The sequence below is a fragment of the Terrapene carolina genome, unplaced genomic scaffold (assembly GCF_002925995.2).
Source record: "Terrapene carolina triunguis isolate 2854851 unplaced genomic scaffold, T_m_triunguis-2.0 Scaffold838, whole genome shotgun sequence".
In the NCBI taxonomy this organism is placed as follows: domain Eukaryota; kingdom Metazoa; phylum Chordata; order Testudines; family Emydidae; genus Terrapene; species Terrapene triunguis.
In genome coordinates this window covers 7,351,007-7,376,619 of record NW_020665189.1, presented here as the reverse complement: position 1 = coordinate 7,376,619, position 25,613 = coordinate 7,351,007, and the positions used below count along the sequence as shown (strand labels likewise).

General features: G+C 48.2%; 1 protein-coding gene across 1 annotated transcript in view; it reads right to left on the bottom strand.

The window, feature by feature from the left end:
• ETF1 (eukaryotic translation termination factor 1) overlaps positions 1–24,662 on the bottom strand; it is a 39,211-nt gene extending 14,549 nt beyond the window's left edge. The window contains exons 1-4 of the mRNA XM_024206156.3: positions 24,626–24,662; positions 24,431–24,538; positions 1,598–1,773; positions 305–444 (exon numbers count right to left, since the gene is read on the bottom strand). Of these exons, the coding sequence (XP_024061924.1) occupies positions 305–444; positions 1,598–1,773; positions 24,431–24,516 (402 nt within the window). The 5' untranslated portion in view covers positions 24,517–24,538; positions 24,626–24,662. The remainder of the gene's footprint in view (positions 1–304; positions 445–1,597; positions 1,774–24,430; positions 24,539–24,625) is intronic.
• Between the last annotated feature and the right edge of the window lie 951 nt (positions 24,663–25,613).

Below are 25,613 nucleotides of genomic sequence, written 5' to 3'. Positions count from 1 at the left end.
CCAAGTTATCCACTTCGGTTATTAAGTTTAGCTGCAGCAGAGTTTGAGGACACGAGAACTCTGGATCTCTTCAAGACAAAACCCCAATCAGCAAATATCATGCATTTCTGAACACAAGCCAGTTATAAGTCACCCCACAGCATTTACACAAAGAGGCTGGTTTCCTCTGTTAAGATCTACTGCTCTAGGGAGTCTGGATACAAGTACAATATGAATTATTTAGTAAGTCTAGCACAGCTGTTTGAAATGCATCACCATGCTTTGGCTACAGCAAGACCTGTGAGCAGTACAGGATCTCTCCTACCTCCGTATGGAATTTGTTGTCGCACAAATACAACGATGTATTGATTGGTTTGAAAGGCTCAAAGTCAATGTTCACTTTCTTTTCTTTTCCTTCTTCTGTCACAATTGTTCCACAGTAAACAACCAGACCATTTGGAGGTACTGTAAAGGACACATGAAGTACCATAGTTTTAGATCACCAAATATTACATTCAGTATTGCTTACAATGAACACCAGGATTTCCAAGATCTGAGGACATATGGATTTAATTTCAAATTTCCCCACACTACTACAGGAGTTCCCCTTCCCCCTCCCACCCCCAGCCCACTACCCACCCCCCACACCTCACTTGTTCCTTCAAGAAACCCAAAGGACTAATTTGTGTGTTCTCATCATAGCTACACGGGGAGCAATGCACAAATGCACTTCTAAAAGCTAGCTAAAAGGAGTAAGCTTGCCAACAGGAGAGTTATTTATTGGCAACTCAATGCAATATGATGACAAAGACTTCCCTGGGACTAAGTTAAGAACATGTACCCAGCTCTTAAACCAGCTAGAAGGCAAATATTTATGGCGTGGAAGAGAGTTAAACAGCATCACTCCATAAAGACTATCAATTCCTACATGGCAGCTCTCCTACAGCTGGCCTGATCCTGCAGCTCTTATTTCTGTGCACAGTCCTACTGGAGTCAGACTACTTGCTTGAATAAGAGCTGCACAATTAGACCCTTCGAGGGTACACCTTGATGGGAGGCTTTATTTCCTCCCCAGATTTGCACATCCGTGTCACATTTCATACACAGAGGGGCTAAAAGATAAACCAAGGCCAAGTTAAGCAGGAAAGTATGGATTTAACATTGAAGAATCCACACCCTTTTAAACTGTTCAAGTTTCAGAATTGAGCCCACAAAGATAGCCAAAGAAAGGCAACCAGGAGCCCACTCATGACAGTGCTCAGAGGTCCTCGCAGTGAGGACTGGGCTCCACTGTGCTGGCCATTGTACCAACACACTGGAGATTGCATAGGTTTACAAAAGGGGCTAGGGTTTCAAAGCAGTGGATTGGAGGAGCCACACCCCTCCCCCCCCACCAAAACGGTGACTTGCTTTAAACATCTTTATGGCAGAGGGGAAATTTACTAGTGCAAAGCAGCAGAAGGATGGTGAGAGGCAGCAATAGACAACATGCTTTAACAGCAACTTACGGTCTGCCTTAGCCAGCCTGCTGCAACAGCCCAAGCAAATATCGTAGTAAGGACAGTTTGCCTTGGGAAAATGTTTAGCAAGCAGGAGTCCCATACAGGCCATGTGTTACCTTTGTTATAGAGTTTGAGTCTTTGCTGTACAGATGTAATGGCTCCCAGTACTGAAAGGCGATTCACTCGAGATTTTATGTTTGACGCGGTACCAAACTCATCCGCTAACATTTTTGCCACTCGTGAAATCTGGTCTTTGGGGGGAATGATCAACGAAATCATGCTGGTGCCATTGCTGAGGAAGGAACAAAAATGGGGTTAATCACAGAAATTAAGACAGCACATATTGCTTAGGGTGGGGAGAATACAGGAATGTCTTTGGTATGAACAATACCCTAGGACTGTGGTTTTCAAACTTTTTTCCTAGCAACCCAGTTGAAGAAAATTGTTGCTGCCCATGATCCAACGGAGCTGGGGATGAGGGGTTTGGGAGGGGCTCTTTCCATTTCAGTTTTTATACAAAAGTCTGAAGTGAAAGTGACTCAGGAAAGAACAGTTTGCAGAGTAACTACAAGCCCCTTCACATTGCACACAACCATAGAAGCCATTTTAAGATAACTAGTTTTAAACAAATATGAGATTGCGAAGCAGCTACTAGACTGTGCGAGCATGTCTGCTAGTTCAGCATTGCTAACTCCAAGCGTTCCAAAAACAAAACAAAACAAAACAAAAAAAAACCATGAAACAGGCCCCCTAAAGAATCACAGATTGGCTTTAAATGGGGTTGGGATTCCTTTTTATTTGGTCTTCTGGGTTGAGCTCTCTGGGGTTTACTTTGAACTTCTCTAGCCACAAGGGCTGAAAATTTACTTTTAAATGAAAATGAGATTCTCATGTAATCACAGGAATCCAGGAGCTGGGGCTTGAAGACAGATACCAAGTATCATGAGATTCAAACTCCTGAGAGTTAGTGCTAAGTACAAGGGGCTCCTCTTTTCTGGAACCCCCATCCCCCTGTTCTTTTTTAAACTGACCCATTAGTAATTGCCTGGGACAAACACGAGATGCATGCAGCATCTAAACGAGTGGACTACCAGAAAATCTGAACATCCCTTTATTTTAACTATAATTAGTGTTACTACTGACTTTGCCAAGCAAGAACAGTTTAAAAGCCAGACTGGTTTTTGCAATTCAGTTTGGGAGGGAAAGTAGGCATGTCATTTTCTCAGCAGCTTTCTCTTCAGTGTCTCAAGCACTAGCATAGTCCTCCAAAGTGCCCAGCTACAAACACACAGGGGAAGGTTTTAAAAAAAGCATACTTTCCATTAGCCTTTGAATGTACAAGTGTCCTTGGTGTTTTCCAAGACCTACATTTTGGGCCAAGTTTGACCCAAGAGCATAAGTTTAAACAAGTCCCCAACCTTAAAGAGGACTAATTGGTTTTAAATATCCATAACCGCCCCTCACAGAATCAAACAGCTGTGAAGAGTCACTTGCATACAAGTTATTCCCCGAAGGGAACGTGAGCGACAGATCTTCAAGTGCAGCTTTGACTTCCAGGTCACTGCAGCCACAGAGTACTTCATACCACTCTTTCAAGCAATTAGCTACCTCACTGAATGGCATGAACCTTGCGGGAGACACAATGGTCGAACACTCCCAGCTAGTTCTTTAAGAGAAAGGCTGATGAGAATGGAAGAGGGGGTTTTCAGTCTTGGGTAGGAGCTCACTCCAGTGAATGCTACCTTTAGAAAAGGTATAGACATCTCCTCTGAAAGCACCCTGAGACACCTGGAGACTAGAAATCTCCCTAGTTCACACTATTAGCTGAAGACAATTTATTTGTGGCATGAAATAAGAATAGTCCTGCTCTAACAGGGGGAAAGGTTTTTTGCCATGTGCAGGTCCATACACTTTGTGCACTCCTTTCTAACAGCAGAGTCCTGGAGATTTCACACAAGTCTCTCTCCCTCTCCTCCACTGAGAACAGCGATGGGAAGAGATAATAGGCTGATGCAGAAAAGTGCCCTGGTGTAGAACAAAATATGGAGAGAGCACTTAGGAGGTTCCATAAGTGTGCTCCTGGCCTGGTACGAGATCATCCATCACTGATGGATCTTCTTGAGTGTATGGCGGAGATCAGCCTTCACATTGTAACTTCATTGTTCTTTCCCCATCAACCCATTGTTCCTCAAGCCCCCCCTTGCCTAGAATTTCACACACTATCTTAGAGCATGCCATTGTTCCTATTCTAGCTTTAGACAAAGATCTGTTATACATACATACATACTGGCACAGCTTGCCCACTTCCTGCTACCATTCCCTCACATAAGCTAGGGCAGCAAGCAGATCAGGCAATCCCACATCTTGCAGGCTTCCCTGAGACAGGAGCCATCGCTGCGTGATGGATTACCCGTCCAAGTTCACGCTAGCGTGACAGATTGATTGGACAACCCATGGTTAAGGGTATAGGGGAAACTACAGTACAGTGCCAAACTACCGTGCCACCTGTAAATCCTATCTCAACATTGCAGCAAGGAATCCTGTTGCAATGAACCACTCGTGGCCACATTCAAAACAGACTAGAACATATGAGACAGTGGGTATCTTCCCACTATCTTTGGCCATAATGGCACAGCCGGCTTCAGAGATCCTTGCAGTCTGCTACTGCAGTTAGCAATACAAGAGCAAAGGCGTCCGAAGAGGAGGGAGAAGGCACATTGAATTGCTCTGCTCAAGCCAGAGTTTGATTAGCATTAATACTCTGCTTTATATCGAGCACTTTAATGAATTCTGCCTTCCCTGTTCACGTGAAAGCATGCCAAGTGCTTTCCTCTGATTTGACATGCTTCACTACCATTCACATAGTGAAGGCCATTTCAGTGTTAAGTGGTTCCTGCAGAATCACATAAGATAGCAGGCTCACGATTTGCCATTAGAAAGGCATGGCACAGTCTGAGATTGAAACTGGCATGGAAAGACAGACAGCTCAGTTATTCAATTGTCATTTTCCAGTTTACTGAGCCATCTCTTTTCAACACTATCACGGCTATTCAGGTCCACTCAGTAGTTTATGCCGAGCATTCTGCTGCCATCTGCTGGGTAAGTGAGTAAAAGCAGCCAAATTATTTTTCATTAAAAGGAAGGCATGGAAGATCAACAGCCAACCCAAACGCACTAAGTTTTAACATTCTGGGTTCAGAATGATTTTCTTCGCTCTGAAGTAGTTTCACTTACCCAAACTGGGATCCATGAATGCTTTTGAGAGACAGGACCATCAGCTTCTGTAACTTAATACTAAGTGGACCTAGGAAACTAGAAATCCAGTAAGACACCAGCTCAAAGGAACGTGTATTAAGAGTCATCCCATGGTGGCTGGAGAGCTGTGGCTGTTACAGTGGTAATAAGACCCTGATGACAAAGTTCTCAGAACTCTCACCTGCATCAGCAATAGCTTACCACAGGAAAGCAGCTTTCCTGTCTCATAGCGATTACATATCTGTAACTTGTCATGCTGCTACATGGCCAAGCTATTCCTGTAAATCTGAAGTCATAGCTGTGAGATAGTCATCTTCAGATAAGCACTGTTCTTTCTACAGTTTAACACACTGAGCCCAGAGTCTGAGATGCACTGAAGACAGTGTTTCTTTCTACAGTGATATGCACTGTATCTGGGCTCAGAAAATCACGTTTGCTAGCAACCCCTATACTGTCACAGCGAGACTGCCCTGGCACCAGAAGACAAATATTTCTGAATACCCCATATCTTACTGGACCTCTGACTGCTATACCAATTGTGTGTTCTAGACAGAATTATTGTGGAAATTATGTACAGGAAAGCGCGTCAACTGCAAATCCAGGTAGGAACGCAGTCTAATCTAAACAGGGGCACAAAGTCCACCAACTGATTACATGACTGTGTAACTGTATTTCCTACCTAGATGGCATGCGGCAAGACATGAACCCCCTACCGTAGCTGGGAATAGCTGTGCTCCACCAAGTGGTTGCCACAATAAAGTTTTCAATACAGTGAAATTTAAGTATCAACGCCATGGCATGAGACATGAAAGTTGTTTGAATTAATGGAGTGTTCAGACTGGTTGCTGAGCATGCACCACTGTGTTAAAACTCCGGCTGACTCTCCCTGTTCCCTTCCCCTCATAGCCGCCCATGAAAGGCCAAGACTGAAGAGAGAGATTCCCTCCTACTTAGCTACACATGGGACTTTTCATTTAACTGAAGACAGTGATTTTAAGAATTCCCCTCTGATTTTAGTGAGCCACAACAAAAGTTTTACTAGATCTGCTAGAAGGATGGTACTAAGGTCCTTTGTACCAGGCATTCGTAAGCTGTTAGAGGCACATTGTCTCCTGTTAACGGGCAGGTCAGCTTGTCTGCACAGCAGCTTTCCTGTCATCCTCTTAATGGCATCTGTAGTCACAGTTCAGCAGTGATATCACTGCACTCAGTCTGAAGTATTCTGGGACATTTGCTCAGCAAGGAGGTGGGCGCTCTCTGGAGCATGCATGTAGAGAAGCAGCAGATGAGGCAATGAACTCAAGATTCCTCCAGCTCTGGGCAGCAGGGTGAGGACCAGCCAAACAGACATACTAGGGGGCTCCTGTCCACACTGCATGGCAGGAAAGCCACCATGTGCCAGCCTCTGACAAGGAGGAAACACTTAAGACTTGATTAGTAACCATAGCATCCTATCACCTGGTGTGCCAACCATGTCAGCAATCAACAATTAACTCATACTTAAGTGTGGCCAGAGCTTAAGTAGATGTCAGCATAAGGAGTTCCAGAGCAGAACCCGGAGAAGGGCCAGAGTTTGAAACCCTTCCCCAATCACTACAGGTTTGAGGATCCAACGTGATCCTATGACACAACTGCCAGGAATTAAGTCACTAGGACAGTGTAACATGTCTTCTATTCTCCCTATACACAGCAAATTGTTTTAAGGTTTTAAATGGTAAGCTCCAAGGGACTGGAGAGTAACTAATCCTGGAGTCTTATTACAATCATGGAATTTCTATATGGCCACATGGTGCTATACAAGAGTCTAATAACTGTAGGAAGACATCAGGGTTAGTGTTAACACTTGCCACTCCCAGTAATGGATGTGCTCTATTTGGTCATTAGCCAAGTTCTGCAAAGAAAAAAAAAAAAAAAAAAAAATGAAAAAAGTGAGCAGCACAGATTTGCGTCCCACTGATCAGGCATAGAGGCATTCAGCAACAGCTTGCACTTAAAGATATTCCTGCTCCCCATAAAATCCTCTTGCACCTCCCAGTCGGAGTATCCTCAAGTGCCTCATCCATCTCGCTGCAACCTCTGGGGGCTGTTGTGGAATCTGCAGGGCCAGAAAAAATGTCTTCTGGGCTCTTTTGTGAAGCAACAGTGGAACTTCCAAACTTCCAGAGCAGACATTTTAGACAACTAGTTTGGCATGGCTGTGCTGAATTGGTCCAGCCCGGGGAGCTGCAACTCCAAGCTGTACTTGTTTCGGTGTCTTTTCCAGTCAGTCTGAAGGAAGAGCACAGCCAGCATATGAACGTTCACAAGACAAGTGGCATATTTCATTGGAGCAAGCTGCCTTCTGTACTTGTAGACGGTTACTTTCATTACGATCGGCATTTGAGCTTCCTACCAGAGGCGGACATCTTGCTGAGAAGGGATTTGGTTTCTAGACAGAGCTGAACAGGTTTTCACATTTTCAAGTTTCAATGGATAAGCCAAGCTGGCAATCAGTTTAGTCTCTTCCAGAAGGGGCGCACAGCCTCCCCGCAAACTGGCTGCCTCTTGCCCTAGACTCCAATGTGGTTTGGTACCACACAGATCATTCGTAGTGACAGCGATTCTCATCTCAGGATCTTTCAGAGTGCTAGGAGAGCAAGTAGCAATCACAGGTGGAAATCTGAGGAGCTAGGCTCACTCTAGACTGCCTTACTGACCTGATGCTGGCAAGGGAGGATTATAGCTGTTTATAACCAACCTTGCTAAATAAATAGGAGTTAGTGGCCTACACTGAAATATCAGAGGAACCTTTGTTAGATACACAGAAAAAGCAATTGAGCAGTAGCTGTTCCACAATAGATGGTTTTACTTTAATATCACAAGGTGTAATGAGCAGATATCAGCAAATGTAAGGAATGTCAGTAGTCAGAGCTGCCGAAGAGCTGTGGGGAGCTCTAAAGTTTGCCCTTTTCACCAACAGAAGTTGGTCCAATAGAAGATATTACCGTCACCCACCATGTCTCTCCAATAACTAAATGCTGTCAGTCAAGTGCAGAGTTGGCTTGCTTTAGTTGAAGGTAGTAAAAGCTGGGAGCAATGTTCTCAAAGGGCTACTCTAAGCCCTTATTTCTTTAACTGTAAGAGCCTGCAGAGAGCCTACCACAAACAAGATATGCAGATAAGTGATCCTAGCTACATACTGTAACTGGAAGACTTCCTATGGAACCATCAAGCCCAGATACTGCTATCAGAAGAGTCACCTTCCTGGATGTACCTGTGTGTTTTCTTCCCCAAAAAAGGACTAGAGAATACAAGCAAAGTCCCTCCATGTTTAATGTGGTGGCAACGGGCTGGGCAGAAGAACTCCCCACTGCCATACATAATTGACTTGCAGGTTATGCCTCACTGAGGCACACGTCCCATAGCCAAATGGGAGACTGAAACTTTTAGTGCACGGCTTCCATCAGTCAGTACTACACATTCATCCAGACGTCCACATTTCTGAATGATCAATAGACACAACTGGCCTCCAGGTGTTTGAGGCTCAACAAGTGTCCATGAATTCAAGAATCCAATACGGCAAAAACAAGGAATGCTACATTAGTGGGGGAGGAAGGCTCAGAAAAGGCAGGATTCTGCACACACACCTCTACCCCGATATAACGCTGTCCTCGGGAGCCAAAAAATCTTACCACATTATAGCTGAAACCGCATTATATCGAACTTGCTTTGATCTGCTGGAGCACGCAGCCCCGCTCCCAGGAGCGCCGCTTTACCGCGTTATATCCGAATTCATGTTATATTGGGTCGCGTTATATCGGGGTAGAGGTGTATACAATATCTGGAAACTCACTGACTTGATACTGCCTTGCCTCTCCCCATGCCATACTGCCACAGCTGCAATGAGGCCCCTGAGCTTGATCCCCTTGCTCAGGAGCTGCTGGTAGTCCTGTAAGGCCTCCTCCTTTCCTTTGGAATGTTCTGGCCCCCCGAAGGTCTGAAATAGCCTGAATTTGCTGACCTTCCTGGCACAAAGTAGAGACTGCGTGAGCAAGGGTTGAGGGCTGGACTGGTGTTTAGTGGGAAAGTACAACGCATGCTGGCCATGTGGCTCAGAATCAAAGGATTTATGGTTGGGTGGGAGGAAGAGGTGCTGCTGCCGCTCTGGCGGAGTTTTACTTTACCTCTACATTCCTATGCTCAGAGTGCTGGATGGGTGTTCTTCAACGTGGATTTTGCAAAAACAAATCTCAATAAAATCATTGCTAGTCTTGGTTTTCTTGTTAAATCTGTCTTATACACATACGCCATTTTACTGAATACCTATAGTCATACCCTCAACTAGGCAATACCCCAATTGTATTCCGTCTGTTTTCTGCACCTAGCATTATAGGATGAGTACCTGACAATGCTATCCTACCTACATGGTACCCTGAATGTCATGCTTTGGGGTGCATGCAGATAGGGCAAGCATTTCCCACATAGGCGCCAGCACTGCCACAGAAACAAGGAGCAGCAGTCTCAAGTAGCCACTGCCCAAACCCATTCAGGGCTTGATAGACCAACATCACTTTGAAACGCACCCAATAATAGAAAGCCCTGGCTCAGTCTTCAAGTAACTGGTATAATCTGCTGCCAGAGAGGAACTAACTCCAAGAAGGGAAGTGAAAATGCTTTCTACAGAACTGGCCCTTCCTGAGATGGTCTCAGTCAATCAGGAACAGGCAAAATGCCATGTGATCCATTCCAAGTAATCAGAATCTTTAAATGTCCCTTGAGCAGTAGACAAATGATTCAAAGATATCTAAAGAGAGCCAAGAAATTAGCTAACAGTTTGGACAGTGCAAGTTTCAAGCAACAACTGATGGGCCCCAAATGCAGGCTGAGCTCAAACCCAGGTCATCCGGAGCATTTATTCACTAAGTGGCAAACATTTTACAACTCTCAATATAGACTCAGTAAAAGCCCCATGTTCTCTTGCATCAATACATTGCCGTTTGTGTGGGTTTCTCAAGTGCACCAAGATGCAGAGCACCACCCCATGTTCTGGACAGCGTCCTTCCAAAGGAAGGTTGCAGGAACTGCTAGCGTTCTGTGCAGCATCTTTGTTGGACCACGTGGAATGCTATGCTCAACTACCGAGAAAAGGGCCAGTTGCTAGGTGGAAGGAAGTTGGGATCAAGTATCCGATAGCAGTTGGGAAAGAGAAGGACCATCTGCTTGGGATTGTGGTGGCAGGAGTCTGATACATTCCTTCTCTAACTGTAGCTCTGGGTATAATGAGGGAGAATGGGAACTTGAAGGAAATGGAATTCCTTGCCCTGAAAGGCACTTCTGATCTGTGCAAAGCTAGTACCCCAGCTGCCCTGTAGTGCCCCACTCCACCCTGTGGCAAACTAGAGCAGCTTAGCAGCACTGAAGGGAGCTGCAATGCTTAACAGCACTGTGGACTGAAGTGACAGCTTGGGCCCAGTCTCTCAACATAGTTCTTATCCCCAGCCCTGTAAACTCGATCCCTGCTCTTGCTCAACCCCATGTGCCAGATCAGGCAGCACTAAACAGATGCCACACCGTGGACCATTGGATTGTCCAAGCTCCCCCGCTTCCTCTGTCCCACCAAGGACTACCTTAGGGAAGAGATGCTCCCCCTACGGAGGGGAGTTCTGGAGGGTAGCAGGGGGAACAGTCACCAGCTGCTGTACAACCCTTGGATGCAAGCTGGGGAGCCAAGCACTGAGACCAACAAGCAAGAGACACTAAGTGGCAAGGCTCTTCTCCCCCAACGCCTTGTCTAGGCAGGGACCTCATTCCGGCCTATGGGAGAGAGCCCCACAAGGATGCGACAGGTGGGTGTTGAGTGAAGGAGCAGAGGCGAGACTGCTTACACTCAGCGAGATGCTACCCAGAGGCAATGCTTCCCCTGAGCAGCTTCTGGCCTGCTGCCAGCATTGACTCCTGCACTCAGCATGCATGGCTCATCTCTGGGGATGGTGGGGGTGGAGTGGAAGAGGTGACAGAAGAACCAGATCATATACCTCCTCATACTTCCATCCGGCAGGAACTAGGCCAGGTGTCACTGCTGGGCTCTTGTGACATGTCAGACCCACCAACTCCCCTCTGCAGCCTCTAGATTGGCCTCTTCCCTTCACCCACCCCTCTGGAGGTCCCTAAGCTGCAACTGTTGCTCTGACAACTTCTGCCACAGTTTGTCTCCTCACTAGATCCCAACTCAGGTAATTCCATTTTGCTGCCCTGAATGCCCTGCCGTTCCAGTGGGCTATGGCATTTTTGGCTGCCCATGTACTGCTGCAGAGCACTGACGTATGATGGTAAGGAACCACTGATCTGCCCGTGGTCACTGCACTTCAGTGGTGGGTAAAGTGCTCTCTCTATATCCCATAGCTCCCATACAGGGGAGCAGAAGCTGAATTAGTTACTGCCACTTGGCTGTATTCACTTTTCAGCCAAGGATTTCAAAGCATCACGGTATGGGCATGTTCCGAGAGGAGCCTTGCAGGCCTGGAGCACCAGGGTTCTCCTGGGGCAGTGAGGCAGATATTGGTAACCCATGTGAACACTTTTATACTTCAGACACGGATGACTCACTAGCAGACTTAGTTCTGCCACCATACTCTGTCACCAATTACTGTACTTTCCAACTTCAAAAGATTTTAGCTGCACTACACTATTAGGCCAGTCAATTTGGTGCAAGATGTACCCTGAATGACTGAAGCAAGGCGGCCAGATTTGCATATTCAGATGTTTAGGCCTCAGGGGTACATGGGGAATAGCGAACTGATTGCAAAGCACTCACCAGTAAGCACAGAAAGTTGTCCCCTTCTCAGTTTCCCACTCCCACCTCTCGCTGTGTCTATCTTTCAGATAAAAGTCAGTTTCAGTGATGATCTGTTCGTGAATAATGCTCTGTGCAAGAACCATGCTGTTTGGTAGTGATTCATGCACCGTTGTGAAGGAAGATTACAGGGCACACAGGTCACTCCAAATGCTTGTCTTAAAGTCCTTTCCTTGACATCATGTGGTGTAGTTTTCCCAAACCTAGAGGCATCAGAGCTTAGCAATCAGATGCACCCAGAGAGTTCTTTACACTGACTGCCAATGCATCAGCTATGAAAGACATGCAACAAGGTGTCCTGGAGCACATCTGCACTGTTAGCATAGCTCAATAGAAAAATGAAGAGCAGGGGAAGGAAAAAGCCTAAAGAAACACTTCTGAAATTGACAGGCAAGAAAGGCAATAGGCAAATGGCCAGCTCCCCTTTACAGTTACAAGTTCCTTCTGGATAACACATGGCACAAGGAAAAGTGCTGTCCTGGAAGACTAGTTAGAACAGGGGTGTCAGACACCCACCCCGTGGATTTATATTTATCCAGCTCCATGACAGACTGCAGAAGGCAAGCTCTCATTTATAAAAGAGTGTAATGCTGCCTTAGACAGAATCAGCTCCCAGCGGTGAATGGCGGACACTCAGCCACTTGCATATTTAACTCCTAAGCCTAAGGACAACACAAGGGCCAGCATCCAAGTAACCTAGGTGCACAGCTAGGTAACAATACACATGACCAAATAAGCTAAGAGCAACCGTAGTACTCAATGTGTGTCACTCCTCCTGAGTAATTGGAGTCATTGTGGATAGTTCTCTGAAAACATCCACTCACTGTGCAGCGGCAGTCAAAAAAGTGACCAGAATGTTGGGAATCATTAGGAAAGATAAGACGACAGAAAATATCATATTGCCTCTATAAATCCATGGTACGCCCACATCTTGAATACTGTGTGCAGATGTAGTCACCCCATCTCTAAAAAGATATATTGGAATTGGAAAAGGTTCAGAAAAGGGCAATAAAAATGGAGTACAGAATGGCTGTCATATGAGGAGAGATTAATAAGATTGGGACTTTTCAGCTTGGAAAAGAGATGATTAAGGGGGGATATGATAGAGGTCTATAAAATCATGACTGGTGTGGAGAAAGTAAGTAAGGAAATGTTATTTACTCCTCCTCATAACACAAGAACTAGGGGTTGCCAAATGAAATTAATTGGCAGCAGGTTTAAAACAAACAAAAGGAAGTATTTCTTCACACAACGCACAGTCAACCTGTGGAACTCCTTGCCATATGATGTTGTGAAGGCCAAGACTATAACAGGGTTCAGAAAAGAACTAGATAAATTCATGAAGGATAGGTCCATCAAGGCCTATTAGTCAGGAGGGGCAGGGATGCAAAACCTTGCTGTAACCCAGCGGTTCTTAAACTGAGTCGGGACCCCATTTTAACAGGGTCGCCTGGGCTGCTGTTAGACTTGCTGGGGCCTGGGGCCAAAGACTGAGCCCCACTGCCTGGTGCCGAAGTCTAAGGGCTTCAGCCCAGGGCAGCGGGCCTCAGGTTATAGCTCTCCCTCCCCAGCACTGAAGCCCTTGGGCTTTAGCTTTGGACCGCCCACCCAGGGCGGTGGGGCTCAGGCAAGCTCAGGCTTCGGTCCCCCGTCCTGGGGTCTTGTAGTAATTTTTGTTGTCAGAAGAGAGTCGCAGCACAATGAAGTTTGAGAACTCTCCTCTAATCTGAAGTCTGGCTACCACAAAAGGGCCATACCCTTTCTACAAACACTCCCTCTTATCAAGAGTGGGCCAGCTCACACAACATACATTTAGCCCTCTCTTTAGCCTGGGGTAAACAGCCTAGGTTTGATGGGCTCTCTGGTCAAAGTTGGCCAACATCAGGTTTCATAAAGCACTCTTTATACACTGTAACTGAAGTAGCTGTTCAGCAATCCAATTAGAACACAGAGCACAAGAGTAACCATAAAGTAAGGAAGTCTACTTCCATTGGTGCCTCTCTTAACAGATCCCTTCTGCTTCAAGCTAACATGACAAGTTTATTAGGAACAAGGGAAACTGACATGGAGAGCACGTGCTGAATGTCAGTTTCTTAGTCCTCTACCTCTTCTTCAAGGAGAAAGTGTCTCTTGCTAACCTGCAACATCTCACTAACAGGACAATAGCCATTGCGCTACCTCCTACAGAGCTCAGTACGCAAAGGCAGAGAGATTTACAGAGATGCCAAAAAGCTGACTGATGGGACAGGAATTAGGTTAATGATTATGAAACTTAAGTTATGGAGTCTAAAGCTTCTCCTTAAGGTTAATAGTCATCACCGTCAATTGTACGACTTTTAATGCACTTCTCTCATCTACCAGAGCAGTAAATATTCAGAGAACTCCCTAGAAGTTAAGCAACATCTCTATTAAAGAACAGATTTAGGTGAGCCTTCAGGAGAAATAGGAAACACAGAACTCTTCTCACATGCTACAGACTTGACTGAGGGACCCTCAGCCCAAAACAAGAGACTTATTTTCCCTTCAGTAAGATAAATCTCACGTAGTATTCCTGGCGGATATATGCATAATATTTGGGACCTAACTCAAGCCTTCTCTCTCAGGTTGAATATGGAGTCATTTACTTTGGAACTGCCCCAACCCTGATGCAAGTACAGGCAAAGGTGGTTTTATTAAAGGTGATCCCACCACCTTACAATTCCGGATTCCTCTGTTCAGTGCATGGGAGGGGTTTCAGTTAGTGAGATAACGATGCCTAAAGCTTGATGCTTGGAAGCAGGCATGCTCTGAGACTGTGCAGATGGGAGTACCTTTATCTCCTTTCTGCACTCCTCTGGCCACACAGACATTCCAGCGTCCCGCTTCCTCCTCCTTCCCCCACCCTGCAAGCCTCAAGACAGATTGTGATGGGGGCTGCAAATCCCTCGAGCCCAGAGAGGGAGACAAGGAAGACTAGAGGGCTTGGAAAGTAGCCTCAGTGAATGTGCATATTGCCGCACTCCTCTCCCAAAGTCCTGCTGCGGGATGACAGTTGTGTCCTGTTTGCAGTCAACTTTTTACTGCATTTTTAAAATCTAGCCTGTTCCAACCACCCCACACATGCCATTAGATATGTTTTTCCTTCCTGCCTTCACATCTTGGTACTATCTTTTCCTCTGCTATTTCCAGTGTCCATCCTTCCTCTCCATCACATTAAACCCCTTTTGTTCCACGCCATACGTTGCCTTCTACACCTCCCTCCACTGAATTTTCAACCCTGCTCTTCTAACTTTGCTAATCTCTCCCCCTCCATCTCCCACTCAAACCCACCCCTCACACAGAGAGTGCAGTTTGTCACCTAATCTGCACAAGATTACATTGGAATAAGGGGCTATATAGCCCAGGAGCAGCGCCTAGGTGATAAGCCAAACCACACTGCCCTAGGAGTGGTGGGATTCCTATCAGACAATTTTGTAGCCTCTGTGATACAGATACCTCCCTCCCACCTCTGGCTGCTGTTCTATGTGATCCTCTCCCCTCCCAAAGCTCTTCCACTCGCTGCATGAGGTGTCTGCAAACCCAGCCTTCCCCAGTCTCAGATTTCAGGTTCTCCTCAGTGAGCAGTCTACTGTTGGCCTCTAGTATCAGTGGGGTACCCATGTTAGTCTGGAGCTGTAAAAAGAGACAAAGAGTCCTGTGGCACCTTACAGACTAACAGACATTTTATTCACCCACAAAAGCTTATGCTCCAAAACGTCTGTTAGTCTACAACAGGAGTCGGCAACGTTTGGCACGCGGCTCATCAGGGTAAGCACCCTGGCGGGCCGGGCCAGTTTGTTTACCTGCTGACGCGGCAGGTTCGGCCGATCGCAGCCCCCACTCACCGCGGTTCGCCGTCCCGGGCTAATGGGGTCGGCGAGAAGCGGCGCGGGCGAGGGATGTGCTGGCCGTGGCTTCCCGCCGCCCCCATTGGCCCGGGACGGCGAACCGTGACCAGTGGGGGTCGCGATCGGCCGAACCTGCCGCGTCAGCAGGTAAACAAACTGGCCCGGCCCACCAGGGTGCTTACCCTGGCGAGCCGCGTGCCAAACGTTGCCGACCCCTGGTCTACAAGGTGCCACAGGACTCTGTCGCTGTTGGCCTCTGTTGCTCAGAGTTTGCCCTGCTGCAGCAAGGTAAAGCCTATTTGCTTTTTTAACGAGTTTCACAGCTACACCTGGGGGTGCACCGCAGCAGAACCAATGGACGAGGCTCTGGTCAGTTTGCACTTTGCTGCATTTTGACAGAGCAGCAGCACGGGCACTGGAGCTGGATGGCTGCAGTGCAGGCTCAGGAAGACAGAACTGTTTACACTTCCACTCACCTTTGGGAGCTTTTCCACAACCACAAGGGACGCTAAGAGGAAAGCTTAGATTGTGCAGAAGTGGATGACATTCAGGGAAAGCTGCAGACTCAGGACTGGGAAAGTTTCCTATTCAAACTGATATAGTGAGTTTTCCAGCTCCCGCTCACCAGGATCCAGAGGTGGGGCAAGGTCAAGATGGAAATGAGGATACCAATTCAGGCTGCAAGGGCTTTGGTTGTAGGAGCACTAAGTGACATTGACTTGGTGTATGGCCAGAAGTGTGTGCGCAAATGAGAAAGGATACTGCAGCTTGTTCCTTCTTAGGCCTGGTCAGTATAACTGTCAGTTGCGGGGAGGGGGTGTTACTGAAATAGCGATACCAGTACAAACCCGCATGTGGGTACAATTATACTGATAAAAAGGTGCCTTATACCAGTTCTCCTATCCATCCGCCCAACACAGGAATAGCCAGGGGGGATCCACACTAGGGAGGGCTGTACTGCATTAACTAGACCAGTATAGTTGAGGCAGAATAACGCAGTGTTAACAAGGCCTTATGCTATGCCTGCTATTGGTAGAGTGAACCATTTACAGCCAGGAAGAGCTGTTTCAATAAGTAGTTTAAATACTCATGTTGCTGAATTTTGATATATTCTTTATTATATTCATCAAAACAGACACAAGACTGTCTCTCCACTGCACACTAACAAAATGCCAGCATGCCCCTACTGAACCTTTTCCTTTAGCTAGAGCCCTGTCTCCACACAGGACAGGAACTAGGCCAAAGTGTAAAGGGACATCTCTCTCAGAAAGGAGTGCCCATTCATTCATACAGGAGCAGAACGTGAGCCGTTCAAGGTTAGTACTATGCAGCATAATCCCCACTACTTAATAGAAGTTATGGGTCATTTGTTAAGAGGCCTGTCATGCCAATATCACACTATTAAATCTACCTTTTCTCCAGAGCCAGCAGGGTATGTGAACTTCCAAAGGGCCCACAAAGTTTTGCCAGCTCACAAGACTGGCATGGTAGAAGCATGCACCAAAACAATGCATGTAAATCTGATTTAAGCCCTCCCAGCTTTGACAGTGTGCCGTTACCCAGAACGGATTTCAATTAGTGTCGCACAGGGCTGGAAAGCGATGGCAGCCTGAGGCTACTCCTGTAACTGGGCCATTCCACATGGGTCAGTAAGTTGCCTGATGGGCCACAGGAAAATTCAGAAACAATGGCAGCTTTTTGCAACACATTCTGGGTACTACCTTTGTTAAGTTATAAGTCACCCAGCTAGTGTTCAAGTATAACCAGTTTTGAAACAGGTCAGCTCTTAAGTGTGGTATTTTGCAGACATTCCTGCATGCACCTTTGAACCTCAATCTTTTTACCTCACTTTGTATTTACCCTGTGTTTATTTTCCTACATGTAAGACACGAAGAGACCTGCTGGATAGCATCCATCTTCCTGCAAGAGCCTGCACTGCTTTGCCTTCATGGAGTTGATACCGATCACTAAGCCTCCTCCCCTCCTCCCCCCCCAATGGTTGGTTTAGTTCTTATGATTAGTTGCAGAATTGCTTCTGAACAGGTCAATTTCTCTTCTTGCTATGAAAGGAAGTATCTGCTTTAGTTCCCAAGTGAACCCCTCTCTTTAAGGCTATTTACTTAATTTGGAAGAAATGCAAACCTGAATCATGGGCCAGTAAAGCCACTATACAATCCTGGTAAGCCATGGGTATTCCAGGCACTTCACCAGCTACTGCCCTCAACTCTTACCCACCCATTTGTCAGCCTTACTTGTGTTTGCAAACCATATCAGCCCCCACAACACTCCTTCCACGTTTCTGCTTTGCCCCCCATTTCAACAACATTTAGTAAGAACTATTTCCCCTGAAAGGGAATCCCTCTACTTGGGTGCAGAGCTGCACAGATGTTTGGCCGGAGCAGAGCTTATAAGCCCTGCAGGAGCAATTTCACTACAGCTGTCCCTCCATCACCCTTCTCTTCCAGCCCTATAACGATGGATTCACACAAGGGCTCACAGGCTCAGCAGTCCTGCATGCGGTTGTTGAAGATGATTTGCTAGCTAGTCAGTGTTCATCCTCACAATCATCTCCCTTCCCCCAAATACCCTCAGTTTATCTGATGGTTTTAGGTGGCCAACATGCTCATGTCATTAGGCTCTGCTGTACAGGCACCATTAGAAGTGCTCCTGCTTTCTATAGGAAGGACAGCTCCTCTATCAGTCCTCCTTTGTACTCCCTTACTCTGGGTTTGAAAATCCATTCCTCCTCCCCCCCCCCCCCCCCCCCCGGAGGGGACGGCGGCATCACCTAAGTTTAATAAGAGCGTGATCAAGATGGTTTGCAGAAACTGAGCCACTATTCAGATTTACCAAGAAGCAGCAGTTGAAGTTAATGAGTCTGGCAGTTTCACAACTATCTAGTTCAGTACCCTGGTCACCAAGAAAATTCAAATATCGTATCAGCTTTATGCTGCTAATGGGAAAGCTGTGAGCAGCAACAGAGGCAGGCAAGGGAATTATTCAAAGGGGGAGGGATGAAAGAGGATCAACCAAATAAAAAGAGGCTAGGGAGGAGTACAGTGGCCAATACCATTTCTCTTCTGCCCTCTGCAGCAGCCAGACCACAGAGGATAGGAATGGCTAGAGGAGTGGAGACACTGTCCCACTGCTGCAGCAGCCAGGAGGCTCAAAGAAGAGAGCTGCTCTCCCAGCACATGGAGGATGTGAAGAGTCAGTTATACAAGAACGCAATAGCCAAAGATGATCCAAAAAGATGACCAAGCACTGCACCTTGGTAAGAATTTCAGCACTCTCCCCTTCCCTTGCAGCTGGAGATGACTAGGGGCTGGGTTTCTCTCCAGGATACTGCACTCACCTTACTGGCCCCCAGCCCCGTCTGCCATTGGCTAGAAGAAGTTTAGTCACCAGGGTCACAAGTACCTAGGTTTTCAGGCCCTGCCTGCTCTCACTCACAATAAGAAGCAGATAGCTACTCTCCCTCCTTCATCACTCCCTAAGGAGACTGCCTCATTAACTTTTACAAGATCAATCTGCAGCTCATCTAACTTGGAAGAAAGGGGTGTAACTAATAATAAGACATGGCTAGTTTGGACTGTCAGGGAGTGTCTGACCACAGCTGTTCCCTTCCAGCAGCAAAGGGAAGAGAAATTTGATTCAGTGGGTACTTACTAGCCAGATGCTGATGAGAAAGAGCAGGGTCCAGGGACAGCACCTTGACAGGAATTCCACCACCTTCCCAGGAGCTGGTATTCTCTGGAATGTTGCCCCAGACCTATCTGGTGGGACCCCTCTTTTGTACTGGCCTCTGCCTAGTCAGCATCTGGTAAATATGGAGTCCTGTGTTCCATTCCCTCAGTTTTCTGGCCACATCCCTGCTGCTTACCTCATCTATTCCATAGACATGATAAAAGTATTCCCTGGCATCTCACTCACTTATTAACCCTTTTGGAAACACCCTGCAGATTTCACTGAGCTGTTACAAGTGGTCAAAAAAGAGCCAGAATAGCTTTGTCATCATGTGTCTACTTATTACCTTGTGCTGTACAGACCTAGACCCACCTCAGTAACACCCAGCACGTGGAACTAGGACATTGCTTTTGGTTACTGTTTACCGCATCTCCACCCTTTCTTACTAATGCACTTCTGAGACCCTGCCCTTTGCATCACCCTGTTTCTCCAGGACTATGCCTGCCACCCACCCATCCTAGAATTCTCAGAGCTGGTCCTCCAACTTCACAAAGAAAGGAAATGACTCCCGAGGACAGGAAAAGCCTGTTCCACTGGTTCAATTCTCTTGTGCTGAAGAACTTAGCGCTCCTAGGTCGAGAAGAGTTGCTGAGCCTATCCCCATCTGAGGGGCTGTATAAGATACAATGTGTTCAACAGGGATCAACTTATGGGTTCCTGCAACCAACACATTAGAGCATAACTTGTCCTGGCTACACTAGGCTCTTTACAACACGATGTTAGTTAACATATTTTTAAAAGACCTATCTCAGTCTCAGACCCTCTAGTTAACATGTGGTAACACACACACACACACCATGGGTATGTCTATACCAGCAGTTCTCAAGCTGTGGGTCAGGACTCCAAAGTGGGGCGCAACCCCATTTTAATGGGGGTCACAGGCTGGCTTAAATTTGGTGGGGCCTGAGGAAGAAGCCTGAGCCCCACCTCCTAGTGGGAAAGCCTGAGGACTTCAGGCCTGGGCAGCAGTGGTCAGGTTACAGGCCCTCTGCCTGGGGCTGAAGCCCTTTGGCTTCGGACTTTGGCCCTCCCCCACTCAGGGCGGCAGGGCTCAGGCTTCAGTCCCCCTTCCTGGGGTCGTGCAGTAATTTTTGTTGTCAGAAGGGGGTCGCGGTGCAATGAAGTTTGAGAACCCCTGGTCTACACTATGGACCCTATGCCAGCATAGCCGTCAACATACTCATAGCATAGGTACAGCCTACACCCACAGAAGTTTGTCAGCATAGGAACAGCACCTCCCTGAACAGCGTTAGCTACATCAACAGAAGCCCTCTTCTGCCAGCACAACTACACCTCTACCTCGATATAACACTGTCCTCGGGAGCCAAAAAATCTTACCGTGTTAAAGGTGAAACCGCGTTATATCGAACTTGCTTTGATCCGCCAGAGCACGGAGCGCCCCTCTCCCCCCGGAGCACTGCTTTATCGCGTTATATCAGAATTTGTGTTACATCGGGATAGAGGAGTACATCTGCACTAGAGGGTTTGTTGGCATAGCTGTGTCGGTCAGAGTGTTCTTTTTTCCCCACCCGCCTGACCAGCGTAGCTATGACAACAACTTTTAAGTGCAGACCAAGCCAAAGTAAAATCCTAATGAAGACATGGTAGCTGCAGTTCTAACACGTGTTGCAGAGCTAGATGAATCCTAGAATCCGGTGTTTCCCTGACCTGCTAGCACAAGTTTAACTTAAACTACCTTGTCTTCACTAGGATTTTACTATATATTAGCCAACACAACACGCTCCTCTTCCTCCATCCACTGCGTCCCTTATTTCTCTAGTGCACAGCCTGGTGCTTTGCACCAACACTTTAGTTAGAGGATATTATCCTTTGTGAAAAACTCTTTTCCTTAACTGCATTCACTCTGCTGGTTTCCACGCTGCCTTTTTTCTGAGGCTTATGGTTTCTGTGCTTAGCTGAGATCTTTCACTACTAACCCTTGCAACAGCCATCTACTGCAAACAAAGAAAATCCAAAGAACTGCCTTTCTGGACTAAACCTGCTTATGCCAACATACTTTGAAACTCTGAGCACCAGAATGCTAGTAGTACATGATGGCTAGTAAATGTTCCATGCAGCCCAGCTATGATCAGCATCTCTCTAAACAGTGAGGGACACTAAATCACAGTGGCTGACTTCACAAGCAGTTTTACAGGAAACTCTAGTGCCCACCTGTACTACCCCCCATACCTGCTTAGTTTCCTACTGCATTCTGAATTCAAAGAAACAAGCTGTCTTCATTAGCTACACAAGAGCTCTAATAACCATAGCTCTCCCAACCATGCAGGGCTTGAGCTAGTGTGTTAAAAATGCAGCAGAGACTTGGATTGGCCACCTGAGCTCAGACTCTGGGGGGTTTGTGGGCTTGAGCATCCAAGCTGCCTGGGCTGCAATGTTCACACAGCTAGCACTAGTGACTCCCCCTGAGCTAGGAGGCTTGCTCCAAGCTGCACTGTAGACATAGCTCAGGCTCCTAGGGAGCCAGACTATATAATCAGCAAAAATATGCTGGTTAGTCACATTAACCCAGGACCATAACAACCCCCCACCCCCAGGTAAACATACAGCTCTGAATAAGAGCTCAGTATCAGCTGGTGATACTGGAACAACTGGAAGGGAAAGTATCCTGCCATGCGGGCAGGGGACTGGACTCGATGACCTCTCGAGGTCCCTTCCAGTCCTAGAATCTATGAATATGAATCTATGAATCCTACAGATTCCTGAACTGGAACAGACATTCAGTGTTCTAGATGAGTGTGGGTATGTAATGGCTACTTCACTACACACACCTAAAAGTTTGTCTCTTCTACCAACAGTAGTTGGTCCAATAAAAGGTATCACCTCACCAACCTTGTCTCTGTAAGATCATCAGAGTCAAACAAGGGGTGAAGAACTCTGACTTCTTTTCAACATCCAGGCCAAGCAGCTTCAAACAATTTCCCCCCCCCTTTTTTTTTGCACTGAAATTGTTAAGGAAAAACATTGGAGAAAGGGCCTGAGGCACAGATGGACTCAGTGGCTTATAATATAATATGACCATACATTTCTGAGAAGGGTTAGCTGCCAGCTTTTGGGGGAGTCAGGGGTCCTCGTTCTCTCACAGGGAGTCAGTCACTTTTTGGCTGTGATAGTAAAGAGGAAAGTTCCCATTAGTCACTAACACCAAAGAAAGTAGAGGCAGTATATAAACCTCTACCTAGCTGACCGCAGAAGAACTGAGCAAAAGTCAAGTCCTGAGCCCCCTTTTCTCCTGACTGCCCTTGCATCTAGGGTAAAACCCAAATCAGCAATAGGACTGTCTGCACAAGCCTCCGCAAACCCCACAGACTAGAAGCTGACATTCTTAAAATCCAGCTGACATGACAACTGGGCCATTAGGTGTTCCTAGCTCCACCCCATTCAAGAGGAGGGCTACGCCCCTGGAATGCTCAGCTTGGTGCTCTGCAGCCACCAGGAAAAGCAGCGTTCAGGCGATTCCCCGCTTCCCTTAGATGCGCAGGATTAGTCTTCAGTGCTGAAAAACACAGAGGACCTGTGGTGTTTCCATGGGCAAACAGCTGTAGAGAGCTTTTGCTTAATGAAGCAAGTCACAGACCTACCAACTGCAACACAAACCTATTTCCTAGGCTCACAATGGTGCCTTGAGGAAGATACTGCACTTCTCTTTACCGCTCCCCCCAAATAAATAAATAAATAAATTCCATGCTTTACTTTTGTGATTAAAGTTTTTATCAGTATCTCTCTACAGGGAGCACTTCACTCTCCCTTCCAGCCCCACTTGCTTGCATTTAAAATACTCCAGCCTTTAAACACAGATTTTTATTTTCAGCCCAAATCAACTGAAACATTGAAGGCACCTGCTTGTTTCAACAGTCTGTTTAGACACATTATTAGAGGCTGCTAAAGATTCCCTGCCTCCCTTCCCCCGCCCCCCCACCCCCTTCCCAGCTGGTGATACTGGAACAACTGCAAGGGAAGGGAAAGTATCTTACAGCTCCCTGAGCTGGAACAGACATTCAGTGTTCTAGCTTAGTGTGGGTATGAAATGACTACTTCACTATACACACCTAACATTCCCCCACATTTTAGCTCTGCTGAGAAAATGCCAGCTTTTAGGAACTTCATCTCAAACCAGGGCTGACCAAAATGCATACCACATGGCAACTGCCAGACTTACTCAGTGATATGTGCACATCTCGAGTTACAAGCTACTAATGCTAGGATAGCTTACTTTCTGCCAAGAAAGTATCCAGTTGCTATTAGTATATGCCAGCAGCTAGTTAAGATATCACAGCCAGCTTAAACCTCCTTTCCCCTCAGTTATCATCAAAATGCTCTTTGTATCTGGACTCCCAAAGCATCACATGTTGCACATTTCTGAACTCCTGGGCAATGTGGAGAGCCAACTGTCCTAGATGCCCAACTTTATCTAGACGCCTATACAAATGTTTAAGGGAGAATGCCACGACACACAGGGAATTTACATGGGATCAAACCATGGAGCCATCCAGTCCAGTATCCTGTACAGTAGCGCTCAGTACTTAGTTCTTCAGAGGAAGCTGCAGGGCACCCTTAAAGGATTATTATGGGGTCATTTGTCCGCATGGGAAGACTCATTGATTTAAACTCCAAGGCACGAAAATTTAATTACCCTGATCAATTCCACCTCATGTTTTGTGCCACCCTGGCCGTCCTCACACAGGGACACCTTTGCTTTCAGATCCCAAGCAGTGGTCCTTCCAGTCAGGAAGCCGCCGGCCCGTCAGCAGGGCTCCAGCACCGATGAGCATAACACGATCGCCCCGGTACTGGGCCTTGGCAGAGCTGCCCGCCCTGCTCCCCGAGCGAGGCGGCAGTGCCGCTCCCAGCCCGCGGGAGCCACGCACAGGGAGAGTAGGGCGGCCTAGTAACCTGTCCCCCTGACCCTCATCGTCCAGGGCGGAGCAGCCTCGAGGGCCCACTGCCCCGGACGCCTGGCGCCGGCGAGGCCCCCTCCACCCGGGTGGGGCTCACTCTGCCCCGAGCGATTCGCGCCCGGCCCGGGTTTCGGTTCAAACGCTGCCCCGCGCAGGCCAGCGGCGGGGCCCTCCCAGGACCAGCGGAACGAGGAGACCGAGCCTCCACCCCGCCGGGGACACGCGGGAGCGGCGGCCGCCCGCCTCCTCCCAGGCGGGACAGGGTGAGACCCCACCCGGGCCCCCTCAGCCCCGGCCCCGCACAGGCCCCGCCCGCTCCCCGCCGCTGCTCACCCGCGGGCCGCCTCCAGGCTCTTGATGAGCTTCTTGATCTTCCAGATCTCCACGTTCCGGTCGGCAGCGCTGGGGTCGTCCGCCATCTTCTCCTCCTCCGCCTCCTCCCTGCGGCGGCCGGGCCGGCGGACACACAGAGCACAGCGGTTAGTCCCGGCCCGCGCGCCCCGCGACCCCGCCCGGAGCGGCGCTCACCTCAGGCCCTGTCCCCCCGGCAGCGGCGGCGGCGGCGGCTCCTCCCTGCGCGGCGGCGGGGGCGGCTCGGGGCTCGCGGCGGCTCTGACGTCGGAAACCGGCTTCTCTCCCCCTCTCCGCGCTGCATGTGTTGCAATCCGCTCACATGGGGCCTGTGACATCACTTCCGAGGGACCCCGGAGAGGGCGGGGAGGAGAAAAGGGGGCGGGACCCTCCGGCTCCGCCAATCGGCGCCTTTCAGCTCGCTCTCCGCCATTGGCTGGTCCCGCCAGGCCGCGCTCTCCCCATCACTATTGGCTGGCTACTCAGGCCAGCCTCCGCCCCCTGTGCAGCGCATGTCGGGGTTTGTAGTTCCCTTGGCCGCGAGGGGGCAGAGCTGGTCACAGAGGGAGAGGCCCGGATCTCGCGATGTCTCAGCAATGCCGCGTCAGGCCAAGCGGTGGCTCTTAAAGGGCAAGGCGCACGTGTGGGGAAGCATCAGCTGGCGCGGGAGGGACTCGCTGCCGGGCCAGGGCGGGGTTCTGCCCACGTGGCGGGAGGTATGGGAGAAGAGCCAGGACATAGCAGCCTTGCACGCCAGCCCCAGCCCCGCTGGGACAGTGCCACCCGTCCCACCTAGGTGCAGGCGGGGTCCGATCCTGCGCTGTGCTGCCAGAGCCAGCCTGGCCGCCCCATGCCACAGGGTTGAGAGCAGGTGGCAGGATCGGACTCCCCTGCACCCTCCTGTTCTCCTCACGGGTGTGTGCCTAGCTGAGTGCAGCGAAACCATGCAGCCCAATGGAAATCAGTGAGCGCAAAGCATCTAAATACCTTTGAGGAGCTGGGCCTACCTAGCCCTCCTCACACACACACACACACACACTCTCTGAACACAGAATCATGTTAGAATCACGCTGCTCAGGCAACATGCTGTCACGGGCACAGAGCACATACTTGGAATGCCACTTCATTCTCACTAGTCATTATTTACCATCATTCCTTCCCAGCG